This window comes from Pelobates fuscus, chromosome 10 (genome assembly GCF_036172605.1).
Source record: "Pelobates fuscus isolate aPelFus1 chromosome 10, aPelFus1.pri, whole genome shotgun sequence".
In the NCBI taxonomy this organism is placed as follows: domain Eukaryota; kingdom Metazoa; phylum Chordata; class Amphibia; order Anura; family Pelobatidae; genus Pelobates; species Pelobates fuscus.
Genome location: NC_086326.1, coordinates 141,686,141 through 141,698,441, shown reverse-complemented (window position 1 = coordinate 141,698,441; position 12,301 = coordinate 141,686,141). Strand labels below are relative to the sequence as shown.

Sequence of the window (12,301 nt, the reverse complement as noted above, 5' to 3'; positions counted from 1 at the left end):
GAGTTTGTGTCTATGGAGCTCTGTGGTAAGTAGTTTGTGTATATTGAACTCTGTGATTTACTATTTGTGGGTCTGTGTGATTGTCCTCTGGGATCTTGTAAATGTATTACAGATTATTGGGGAGTTTTATGGCGGTGGAGCTCTGTGATAAAAGCCCACAATAGATGTATAATTACTGAAGGGATGTTATATTGCTACATTTTTACATATAGTGCGTTTTCATTCACGAAAAAAAAAAAACCACACCGACTGAGCACTAAACACAGGTAACATTAAAGCTTTTTACTGTGCTGTAAACTTTGTCTCCAGAATCATGGCTGCCATTATGAATCATTTGTGCGTTAGTACAGCTCTCGCGTTTATAGCTCTTCAAAACTCGAGATAGAGACTTGAAACGCATACTCCGGAAGTTCGGTGAAACGCATTTCCGGTTACCAGTTTCCGGTTGTTTTGGAGCTCCGTTATAAAGAAGGAGAGCCTCTAGCAGGTTGGTCAGTGCCGGTTTATACTCCTATTATGTCTCCAGGTCAGGCAGGGTAGAGGATAGTCTCCATGGCAACAACCATTCTATATCCCAGCCTAGTGTATGTCTATAGCTATATATTATACACACACAGTGATATATTACAACTTTAATTCCATTTATAACACTGAGTCCAGGGGTTTAATCACTGAACTGGGACTCCCTGAGATCTCACAAGGGAATTCTACATCCAGCTCCATTAACTGAGCTAAATGGTAATTGTCAGCTCCCAAACCACATTATCATTCATATGGCTGCTGGTAATCCTTATCACAGGGGAACATGACATATATATATATAGGGCTGGGATATAAGACACCAAATTAAATTAGCATAAAATGCAATAATTATAATGTTACATGTTTGAGCCATTATTAACACACAAAGTTATTGATAACTCAAGCAATAATCTGTTTCGTTCAGTCAGTAATTATTTGTCTGTCTAAGATTTGGTAGAGTTAAATGAAGCTGGTAACTTGCCTTCCATTTATTTGATTGGTATTGATGCTTTCACGCAATGCCCGTAATCTGTCAAATCTATGGCTGGCGTTAACGCAGGGCACCTTACTATATTACCCATAATCTAGGCCAGGGGTAGGCAACCTATGGCACTAGTGCCATGCACGGCACTCGAGGTGTCTTTGTACGGCACTCAAGGCTGCTGGAGTCAAACGCACTCTGGCCTATCAGGAGTCCCAGTAAAACTTCAGATATTTGCTAATACGAAGAGGTGGTGAAGGACAATCCTCAATTTATGCATTGCAGCACATAGAGTAACTGATCTCAGATCACTGCCTCCCAGCACTTGTGAATGGGAATCCACACTTTAGTAGAGCAGCTATCGCAGCTCCTGTCCTTGACCTGTACCTGGCCAGCCTGATCCCAACTGGAACCCAGGGAACCCACCCACACTGCTAGATATACACAGAAATTAAGAATAACCCTCCCCTCATACAAATAATATGAACAGCCCACAAACAAACATACACACAATCCGCACAAATGCAACACCACTAACAGTACACATACATGCACACAACCCCACATGCAGCCTCTCACATGCAATACCCCAAAGAGCCCCCACACACTACCAAACACACAATGTGACATATCCATCCACACACAATTCTACAAGCAGCCCTCATACAGAGCCCACATTCATATGTATCATACACGATACCACAAACTACTCCTGAACATATACAATATAATAGCTCATATACACACAAATACAACGATACAAAGCAATTACAGTAAAAATAACCCAAGCAGAATACGGCAGCATACACACCTCAATTTAAAAAAAATAGGATTGGCACTCTACGGGACATCACAATCCTATATCGGCACAGTGCTGCTAAAAGGTTGCCTACCCCTGATCTAGGCCAATAACAAAGGTGATTGTTGCGTAATCCTTCACTGTCCCTCATGATCAAACCATCACATCTATTATTCTGACTCATGATGCCAACATCTAATCTTAACCAATAACATTTGTCTCGCTGACGGCAGGGTGCAGATTGCAGAAATTATGCACAGTCCTGCAAAGCTATCCCCCTAGCTGTCAACAAAAAAAAGGCCACATACGTAGAATTTAATTTTTTCACCATTTTAGGTTGACGTTGCTGTGAATGAAAACCATACTATGGCACATTACCTGCTGTGACCTTTCTGATGATAATCCTCCCAGGAGGACCAGAACTGTAATTTGGAGTATTTGGCAGACTTAATAATGAACAAGTACAGAAATCAAGTAACTGAGAGGATCATAAATCTCACGCTGGAGATAATCTACCTGCTGACTGGAGAGGTGAGCAATTCAGGCAATATAACATTGCATTGATGTCATCACTTTCTCAGTCCTGGAAACAGGATATTCAGAACATGACCATATGACGTTTGTGAGATTGTGTGTTTATTAAAGGGTAAGCACCCTGACCACTTTGCTGATTTAAAGTGGTCATGGTGCTTGAAGTCTGTATGTGCATTTCACTGAGAAAAGCTGCACATATAGAGTCAAAGCCCTTTGTTTCCTCAGTTGTAACTGCGCCTCCAGTGGTGTCATTAGCCAGCCAGGAACAAGAGTTCCAGGCTGGCTAATGTCAGTTCTGTGCATAACATGCTAGTGATTGATGACCAGTGATAGCACAGCTCCCTCCTTGCCACCCTTGGTTAGTTTATTCTTTAAAAACAGTGGGGGGGTTTTGGCCGGTGTAAACATTTAATATATTGTATTCGTAAAAAGCTGAGTGCAAGCAAGGTATTTGTATATAAAGAGATAAAGCTGGTGATTTATCAACAAAGACTTATCAGAAATTTAACAAGGGAGTGGGGAGGAACACTGTTTAACCCCTTAAGGACCAAACGTCTGGAATAAAAGGGAATCATGACATGTCACACATGTCATGTGTCCTTAAGGGGTTAATGTCCCACAATCACATTTCCAGAGCTCCTCCATAATCATGAAACATTACATGTGTAAGAGAATGCCTTTTGATTAAAACAAATTTATATATATTAGCATAATATTAATTTCAAGTGAGGGGTGCATAGTGAGCATATAAACATATCATAACACAGCAATATTGTGTATAGATTGCTTTGCAGACAAATGTAAAAATTACAATTATGTAAATTTACACACAAACAAAAAGCTTTAAACAGTATATAGTGTGTTTTATCTTACACACAGTCTGAAATAGTAAAATACCTTGCTTATAGATATTCACAAGGGCCATGAAGGATTTATTAGCAATACAGCTTACTAAAATGGCAACAGAATGTAAAAACAATATCATACAGTTAAAGGGACACTATAGTCACCAGAACAACTACAGCTTAATGTATTTGTTCTGATAAGTATCATTACCTTCAGGCATTTTCATGCAAACACTGCCTTTTCATAGAAAATGCAGTGTTTACATTTCCCCATAGGGATACCTGCTGTGGCCATTCCTCAGATGGCCAATTGAGGTGCTTCCTGGGGCAGTACTGCACAGTGTGCAGCACTGCCCTTCAGGATGCTGAACTGATTCAATGCATCTCTGTGAGGAAATGCTGATTGCCCAAACCAGAGTTTGGCCCTGCTCCCATCCCTCATCCATGCCGATTTTAGCCAATTCAAATTAGCTAGTGAATGTTTATGGAGGTAGGAGATACAGGGAGAACTAAAATGCAGGGAGTAAGGGGGGCCATGCATAGTAAACTGATTTAGCTAGTATATGGAGTAGATGGAAACTAGATATTGATAAAGATTCCAAGGAAATAAAGGAGGAAATACAAAACAGATGTACAAGACATGCTTGAGATTGGTATCTGCACTTTCCGATATATTATCTGGTTTCCTTCGATATTCACAATAAATTACTTAATGTTATGGGTTGTAATACTGACTGAAGGTGTATTTTGCCTTTTAATGTTTTATTATTTAGCATTATATGGTTGCTAAGAAGCATGATGAGCATGTCAAACAAAGCAGCAGTCCCCATGTGACAGATGGATCTTGCAGGAACAAGAGTCCCAGCATGGTATCTCCACCTCACTCCCTAATCCATGAGAGGAGCAATGACAAAAAGATCCTGGATCTGACCAATAAGATAATTGAGCTGCTGACTGGAGAGGTGAGGCACTGGGAATGTGACATTATACAGTAAAACCAAGGGATGTGTCTGGATAGTGACTGTGTCATTGTGTGTGCCAGGTTCCTATAAGGTGTGAGGATGTTACTGTTCAGTTCTCCGTGAAAGAGTGGGAGCACTTCGAAGGAGGCGAGATTCTGTGCAAAAAAGGGGAGATGGAGACTCACCAGACCTTTGGCTCACTTGGTAAGTAGAGCTTTAAAGGGACCCCCAGGACTCACGCAATGCTGCTCAGCTATGTTACTAGAGGCAAATAAGGGTGGAAGGGAAAATATGCTTGTGAGAAGGACAGAAAGACATCTGCAGGGGATGTGGGAGGAGTAAAGGTGGGTAACTATGGGGAGACTGGCACAACGTGTGGGAGGAGGTGTAGATGGATACAAGGGAAACATCATTGGGTGGATATTGAGATAGGGACACAAACAGGGGAAGGGTGTTGATATTTGGTGAAGTACATTTTGGAAAAGGAACACCCCATACAATTCCTTGGGGGGTCATTGTGTTGCTGAAAGAGGGAACGTAATGCTGTGGGGTGTCCAGGGAAATGATTTAGCTAGTTTCTCCAAGATTTCTAATGGCAATACAGTTCTATGCATAAGACTGGTATCAAAAAATAGTCTGTGTAAAACTCTTCTGTTCACTCCTTGGAAGTAATCCTATAACAATCACAGGACAATAAACCTAGCTGGGCAAGCCACATAAGTAAAGGAAATTAAGATGTCTAGAAATTATTGGTCTGTATCTTGGACTCAAGGAATTTTGACCATCAAGGCAGTCCAACCTATCTCGATGGTCAGGGTAGCATGGTCGCACCTGTGCAAGACTGCCCCATTGATATCACACTTGGCGTAATGTGTCCATCAATTTTGGAATATCCAAGAAATGTCAGGAAGGTCCCATGGCTTTATCTGTTAGTAGTCAAGTAATCTTCATGTGGACTCCTGGAAGGATACTGTAACGGATCGACGGGCACCCCGACTGGGTACCTCCGTTAAAGGATGCTCCTAGCGTTTCCTGAGGACTCCAAGCACTCTGGCAGACACCACAATCACCGAACCGGAGAAACATATAAATTCTCTCAAGCATATGAATGCTGTATACAGCCGAATAGGACAAACCATGCGAATAGGTTTACACTCCTAGCAGTCAAACTGAAACAGCATACAATAAATCCTTCCCCAATAATGAGACAACACTTCACTTTGAGGGTTAAGCAGGAACTCCCTGTACTGGCACATACAGCCTCTTTTATTCACAATCCACAAAACATAGTACTGCCCACAGGGTTTTGCAGAACAACCAATAAACACATTACAACACATACAATGCAAGTACAGCAGCCAATCAGACACAATGGGACAATAGAGACACACCCAGCATATTCCTCCCCTCTGCTTAGGAGATAATTGAGTCAATTACTGTATCTACTCAATTATCTCCAAGCTGAAAAGTTACACTTTTTATACATTTTTATAACTCTGTGAGTTAACATCGTACATACATAAAACTTATATTATTTTAACAAGTATAACTTAGGGACAAACATATCCAAAATTCACTTGAATAGGTTCAGGGGTTTAACAGTTAGGTTGAAGTCCTTTGTTTTCACTTGCAAGCATGGCTTTTCCTGCCCAAACCAGTTCCCACTGGTCTGGCAGTGTCCCTGGGACAACAACCTGCTGGAGAACAATGGATCCGGGGGAGGGGAAGAGGAAGTGTCCAAAAAGTTTCAGAAAGTCCATTCACTGTGCTTAAAGGGCCAGTAGCCGCACAATAAGATACAATATGCCCAAATACTGTATTTAAAGGGCCAAATCTCCCATGGCCCATAGTCAGCAGGCAGGAGGCAGGCAAACAGGCTTCTCCAATGCCCACTGGCGAGGTGGGTTCCGCCACAGATACATATCTGGATTGTCCAACTCTGTGCTATACAACATATGGCGTCATTAGTGCCAATTCAATGCCAACACTGATAGTCCTGGCCTCACCAACGAAAAACAGATTCCATCTTCACAAAATGTGTGGCCATGCTATGTGGTGTTGTAGTACAGTTCTCTGTAGAGAACATCATAAAAGAGCCTATAAAAGTTACCTGTGACCTGTGTTGTCAGGTCAGTGTATTGCTTCCCTTGGGAAAGGGACTGTGAGCGCTTGTAGTTGTAATAACCAGAAACACAACCATGTATTCCTGACCATATAGTGAAAAACCCACCATTAAGGTGACTTTACCCCCCTTAAAAGCATGAAAGATTCAGATTATTTCCAGCACCATCACTGGCCCCGCCCCCTTGGTGACATCATCAGAATTGCCGATTTTAGCCAATCCAATGCTTTCCCATGGGAAAAGCATTGGATTGGCTACAATCGACAAGCATTTTCCCCTACTATTATTTGTTTGACAACCAGAGGAATTCTTCCCTTATTGTTAAGGAAAGTGGTGTGTTTTTGTCACTGTTGGCACCATAACCACTATGTGTATTTTAGTGGTTATGGTGCTTTGAGTGTTCCTTTGATAAATTGATTGCTCTGTACACTGTTTCTGATAAGATATGATGCTGTATATGACCCTATATGTTATGATCAATAATAAAAGTAAAAAGATTAGAAAAGGAAGCCCAAATCCTCTTACAACTGTAAGCCAATCACCTTGCTAGCAAATTAGTGCTTCAGCAAATGTCAGTTCAAGTATTACTTTTAGATAGGTACAGAAACCGCTTATGATGGGTGATTCTCTGTGAGCATTTTTGAATGTATTGAGACTTATACATTTGTGAAGACATATAGAAGTTATAGGAAGATATTTTCTTCTGTGTAATTATCTTTCTATGCATGTTCTCCTACAGAAATACATTTTTTTTTGCAACCTTTTCATAGTTGTTTAGGATCTATATTTCCAAGGAGTTTTACTTTTACCCATTTCATGGCATTCTTTGGTTTATTAACGTATATTGAAAGATCAGCTCTGCTCATGTTTTGTCATTCATTTCCAATAGATGAAACCGAGACGCAGAATACACAAGAAGCCCGTGCAAGTCCCTTTTCTTCACAAGTGCATGTAATAGAAGATAAAATGGACATTGACATAAATCCAGACGTGACATGTATGAGAATAATTAAGCCAAAAAGAAAACAAAGAAATACGAAGGAGGAAATGGTCTCAAATGAAGAAAAAAATATCACAGACCCTGATACACTTACAGCACATACAGAATGTACATCTACTGATGTTAAGGAGGAAGTAGACTCGTGTATTAAAGGAAAACCCTCAGAAATGTATGTATCTACAGAGCTTACACAGACACAATATACATCTACTCAGATTAAGGAGGAAATATCGGGTGGAGGAAATCTCACCGAAACCCTGGCAGAGTCTACACCAACAGATAACACATCTACTGATATTAAAGAAGAATCAGCCTCCGGTAATAAAGAAAAACCCATAGACATGGATATTTATAAACCCACAGAATATACATCCAGTCATATTAAGAAGGAACCAATCTTGTGTGAAGAAAATGCTAGAGAAACTGACATTTATAAACCCACAGAAGATACACCGATAGATTATATATCCACTGGTATTAAAGAGGAAGTACCCTCAAGGGAAGCAGTAAATCTTACAGACATTTATTCACCCCCAGAGAATACAAAGACAGATGATATACCTTCTCATAAAAATAAGAAATCGTTTTTTCGTGGAAGAAAAAATATTACATACACAAACATTTGTTCAACCCCAAAACAAACACAGAGAGAATACACGTCAACTTATATTGATGATGAATTGTCTTTATGTAAAGAGGGAAATCTTACAGATGTAATTTTTAGACTACCAGATTATTTTCAGACAGAATACTCCTGTACGCCTTTAAAGAAGCACCAAAAATGTCATCGTCAGGTGCCAGAAAGAGAGAAAAACTTCCCAATAATCAATAGTACTGCGTGGGGTGGAAATGATACTAGCTCTACTTCTACCTCTCAACATGGAAGACGCACCACAGAACGTGTATATAACTGTACTGAATGTCAGAAAAGTTTCACTAGTAACGCAGATCTTGTTAAACACAAGGCAGTTCACAAAGGAAAGAAGCTGACTTGTTCAGAATGTGGGAAAATCTTTTCTTCTAAATATAATCTTCTTGTACATTATAGGACTCACACAGGAGAAAAACAGTTCTCCTGCACCGAATGTAATAAGTGTTTTTCTGTAAAATCAAATCTTATTTCTCACCAGAGAATCCACAGAGGAGAAAAGCCGTTCTCGTGTTCTGAATGTGGAAGATGTTTTTCTGCTAAATCAAGCCTTATATCACATCAGAAGATCCACACGGGAGAGAGACCATTCATATGTTCTGTATGTGGGAAATGTTTTAGCCGCAGATCACATCTTACTTCACATCAGAATATACACACACGGGAAAAGAATTTCCCATGTTCTACATGCGGCAGCTGTTTTACGGCTAAATCAAGTCTAATTAAACATCAGAGAATTCACACCGGAGAGAAACCTTTCACATGCTCTGTGTGCGGAAAATGTTTCACTCAAAGCTCAAACCTTGCTTCACATCAAAGGATTCATTTTGTAGAGAAGACATCGTCCCACTGTACACAAGAAGATCTTTTTAGTGTTAGTTCAGGTATTGCTGGACATGACGTGGACCATATCGATAAACAGATTGCTTTTTACTAATTTTCATTGAATATTTAAGTGTAAACATTTCTGCATAGGTCACACATGGACATTGTGATTCAGAATGATGGATAGTTTGTATTTTTCTTGTTAATCAATACATACATGTTCCAGATATGTATGAACCATTGAACTAATGATAGTACAGATCCTTGTATGATATATTGATCTGTGCGCTGAACTTTAGCACTTTTGTTTTGTTGACCCTATTACAGGACAGATTGTGATAAGCTTGAATCATTGGTGATATTGTGCATTTAAATGCGTGTAGTAATTATTCTATTCTTGTTTTATTTTGTGATTTACAGAACATAAAATAAGCAATAAGTTGTTGCTATAAATGTTCCAATTAACACAATTGAGTTCTATGTGATCATTGGGGCACGGGAATGAATGTGCTGTAGAGGAACATCAAAATATAATGAGAAAATCACAGTAATCAATCTAATTCTAACACACACTAGATAGATGGTGTGAGGGGATCATCTGTTATTCACGGAACAGAAACATACTGTTGTATAGATTAATGTACACTTTGGGCAAATATGTGATGTGATAGGTAGCCGTCTTTGAAATTTCTCTCCATGTACCTAGAGGTAGGTAGCAGGGATTATGTAATGTTAATATGTTTCCCATCCTTATACGTTTCTCAAGCATTTCCCAGCCTGTTTACACTAAACATGCATAATGTTTGTTTTTAGAGAGTAAAAATAAATCCAACCATGGAGTACTATTCGAAAGGACATCATTGTTAATATTGCAAGATATTTTAGGAGTGCATTGTTTACTTGGTTGTTGCAAGAAGTGAGAATAGAAAGTTTCAAAAGTTCATAAAATCAATCAGCTCCATAAACAACGCTTGGAGAGCCTTGCATTACAAGCAGTTGTCTGGGTATGCAACCCCGTTGTGAATTGACTAGGAGGAATAACGTAATTCCCTTGTACATTGCAGGAGGAGGAGTTTTGGAAACATATTTAACCCTTGAGAGTTGGTAAGTATTTCAGCCATTAGGAAAATTTCACCTTTATGCAAGTTAGCAGTCAGGTAAGTGAAATGGAAAATGTGCTTTGTGATAATGGTGTCCCTTCTTACACAAATTAATCCAAGAATATAAAATAAGAAATTTGAATGGAAATGTTTAAATGACAATAGTGCAGCCGAATAGAACAATCCAATAGGTTAGATGCGCTGGATATAAATAAAAAATATTGTTTCATTTATATGCAAATACTATTGTCCTAAACTCTAATTTTAATGTGCTACTCAGTGCTCTAAGATACATTGCTTGTAGTTGTACAATCCCAATGGATATTTTATCTCATTCTGATTCGTGGCTATAGCAAATCAAGACACTTGTCAAAACATTTCCAATAGTCACAGATTTTTTTCCACGTAAGAAGAAAAGAAAACCAACCTTATAAACAAGATTTGAATTTGTTTATTTATTGTTCAGCATTATAAAATGACTTTGAGAGAGATATTTTACCAAATTACATACTTCACCTTTATATAAGTAGACATTATATTTTCTGGTTTAGGGTCCCATAATACTCCACAGTGTACTGAGTGAGTTATGGAGATGTTTGTGTGTATGTTAAATTTGTGGGAGGAGTTAAGGCCCCTACTTAAACCCCTAGCCCCCACTCACCTTTGCCGTGCCAGCTTGATTGACTCACCTTGTTCCTGCCAGAAAAAAAGTTACCAACGCTAGCAGGAGTCTTGTCGCTGCATGATCCTCTGCCTTAGACCTCTGGTCCTGCCACCCGGCTTCTCCCCGATCACTCTACCCGGCTTCTGGTCACGAGACCGGCGCATTCACGTAAGCAAAACGTGGGAAATAGCGTTCTGCTATTTCCCACGTTCGAGCCTAAAACCTTAGGGGGGTAGGCTTTCATTTCACTATTAAACAAGGCAGTCCGTATATACTTACCCGTTTGTATACTTACCCGTTCCTACACTCCTTCGGTTCATAGGGCTAAACAGTCGACCACAGGCATACTTATGTTAGTTCATTTCGTTCGCGCAGTTAAACTACTAACTGCTGAAAACATGTTTGCAATCTGTCTCACCATTCGTTAGTTTGCCGAACACCATCATGTCTCACTGCTATAATTTCTCCTTTTCCAAGTATGTTAACCGATCATACCGTTCGTTCATACGAACAAACGCATCACTATTTTTTATTATACTTACGTTCGTAAAATTTTCTAGAACACAGTCTCTATGTATGTGTGCAGTTTCTTCATGTAATATAAAAATTTAGCCAAACGCCTTCCCCCTTTTTTCTTATGTATTGCTTTGTTCTTATGATGACGTTCGTTCATTCGAACGTACAAAGCACTACATTAGAAATACTCATGTCTCTGCTTCTGATGTTTTAAAGTAACACTAATTGGGATACGCTGTTATTTACTTGTACTTTCTTTTAACTGCATATATTAAACCTTTTCATCTAAATGGCAATTCGACTGCTACAAGGTCATACATTTTTCACTCCAGTACTATGCCCATGCAACTTATACATCTATAACCTAATTTAACTACCACGGTTCATTGTTAGATCAATCACAATTTTTTACCAAAAGCACGATCACTCATTCACTATTTCTCTCCTTTATACTTATTAAAGTACTTAGTTATATGTCATGTTTCTAGGCTCCTCGTCTTCTCCTATAACTCCAGGAAGTGGCTAACCCGGTATCCTGTTCTACAGTATCAGGTATAGTATTACAAATTATAGTTATCTTGCCCCAAGGCTTCATTCAGCCTCCACGGTAATAAACCCCAACCCAAGGCGGGTTGGCAAACTACGGCATGGGACATCTTGTAACCATTTCACTACGTTCTCACCCGTAATAAAACTCCAAACCAATATCACTGCTTGACACATAACGACTGTACATAATTTGTTTTGTTATTTCTACACTTACTGCATTATATCGCAGTCCCTGCAAGCTTCCTGCACTTCTACCACAGACTGATTTAATTTAATTACCAGGTATTGTTAATCTTACACACTACGATTAAGTTTTCTCCCCAAGGCCTCACTCAGCATTCCTCCGTTACATTCCAATCTTTTGGTAATCAGGGGTTTGTCTCTGTTGAATGGACCAACGTTCAGGTCCCTCATCTTACATGGGTTTTTACGTTACAGTATTACCGATACACACCTATCCATACGTCTCATAGTTACATATCAAGGTATATCAGTGGCACGCCTTGGGCCCACCTACATCTATCTTACCCCTAGGATAAACCTTGGCCAGACCAGCGATTCGTCAAAGACTATTCGTTCTCAACACCACTCTATCACACACAAAGTGATAAACGTTATACTCAAGGTTAGTATCCACATGTGGTCAGTACCCCTTTTAGGAGACAAGCCCCAGCAGGTTTAGAGAACTAGCATACAGGGATAGGCGCTGGCCTTAGCTGACCCAAAGTAGTGT

The 12,301-nt window shown here is 39.5% G+C and overlaps 1 protein-coding gene across 1 annotated transcript; it reads left to right on the top strand.

Moving 5' to 3' along the window:
- The first annotated feature begins 1,899 nt into the window (after window positions 1–1,899).
- LOC134574824 (gastrula zinc finger protein XlCGF66.1-like) lies at window positions 1,900–9,209 on the top strand. The gene is made up of 4 exons (XM_063433887.1): window positions 1,900–2,333; window positions 3,955–4,143; window positions 4,224–4,347; window positions 7,155–9,209. The coding sequence occupies exons 1-4, from the start codon at window positions 2,256–2,258 to the stop codon at window positions 8,849–8,851; spliced, it is 2,088 nt and encodes a 695-aa protein (XP_063289957.1). The 5' UTR covers window positions 1,900–2,255; the 3' UTR covers window positions 8,852–9,209.
- Window positions 9,210–12,301: the final 3,092 nt, after the last annotated feature.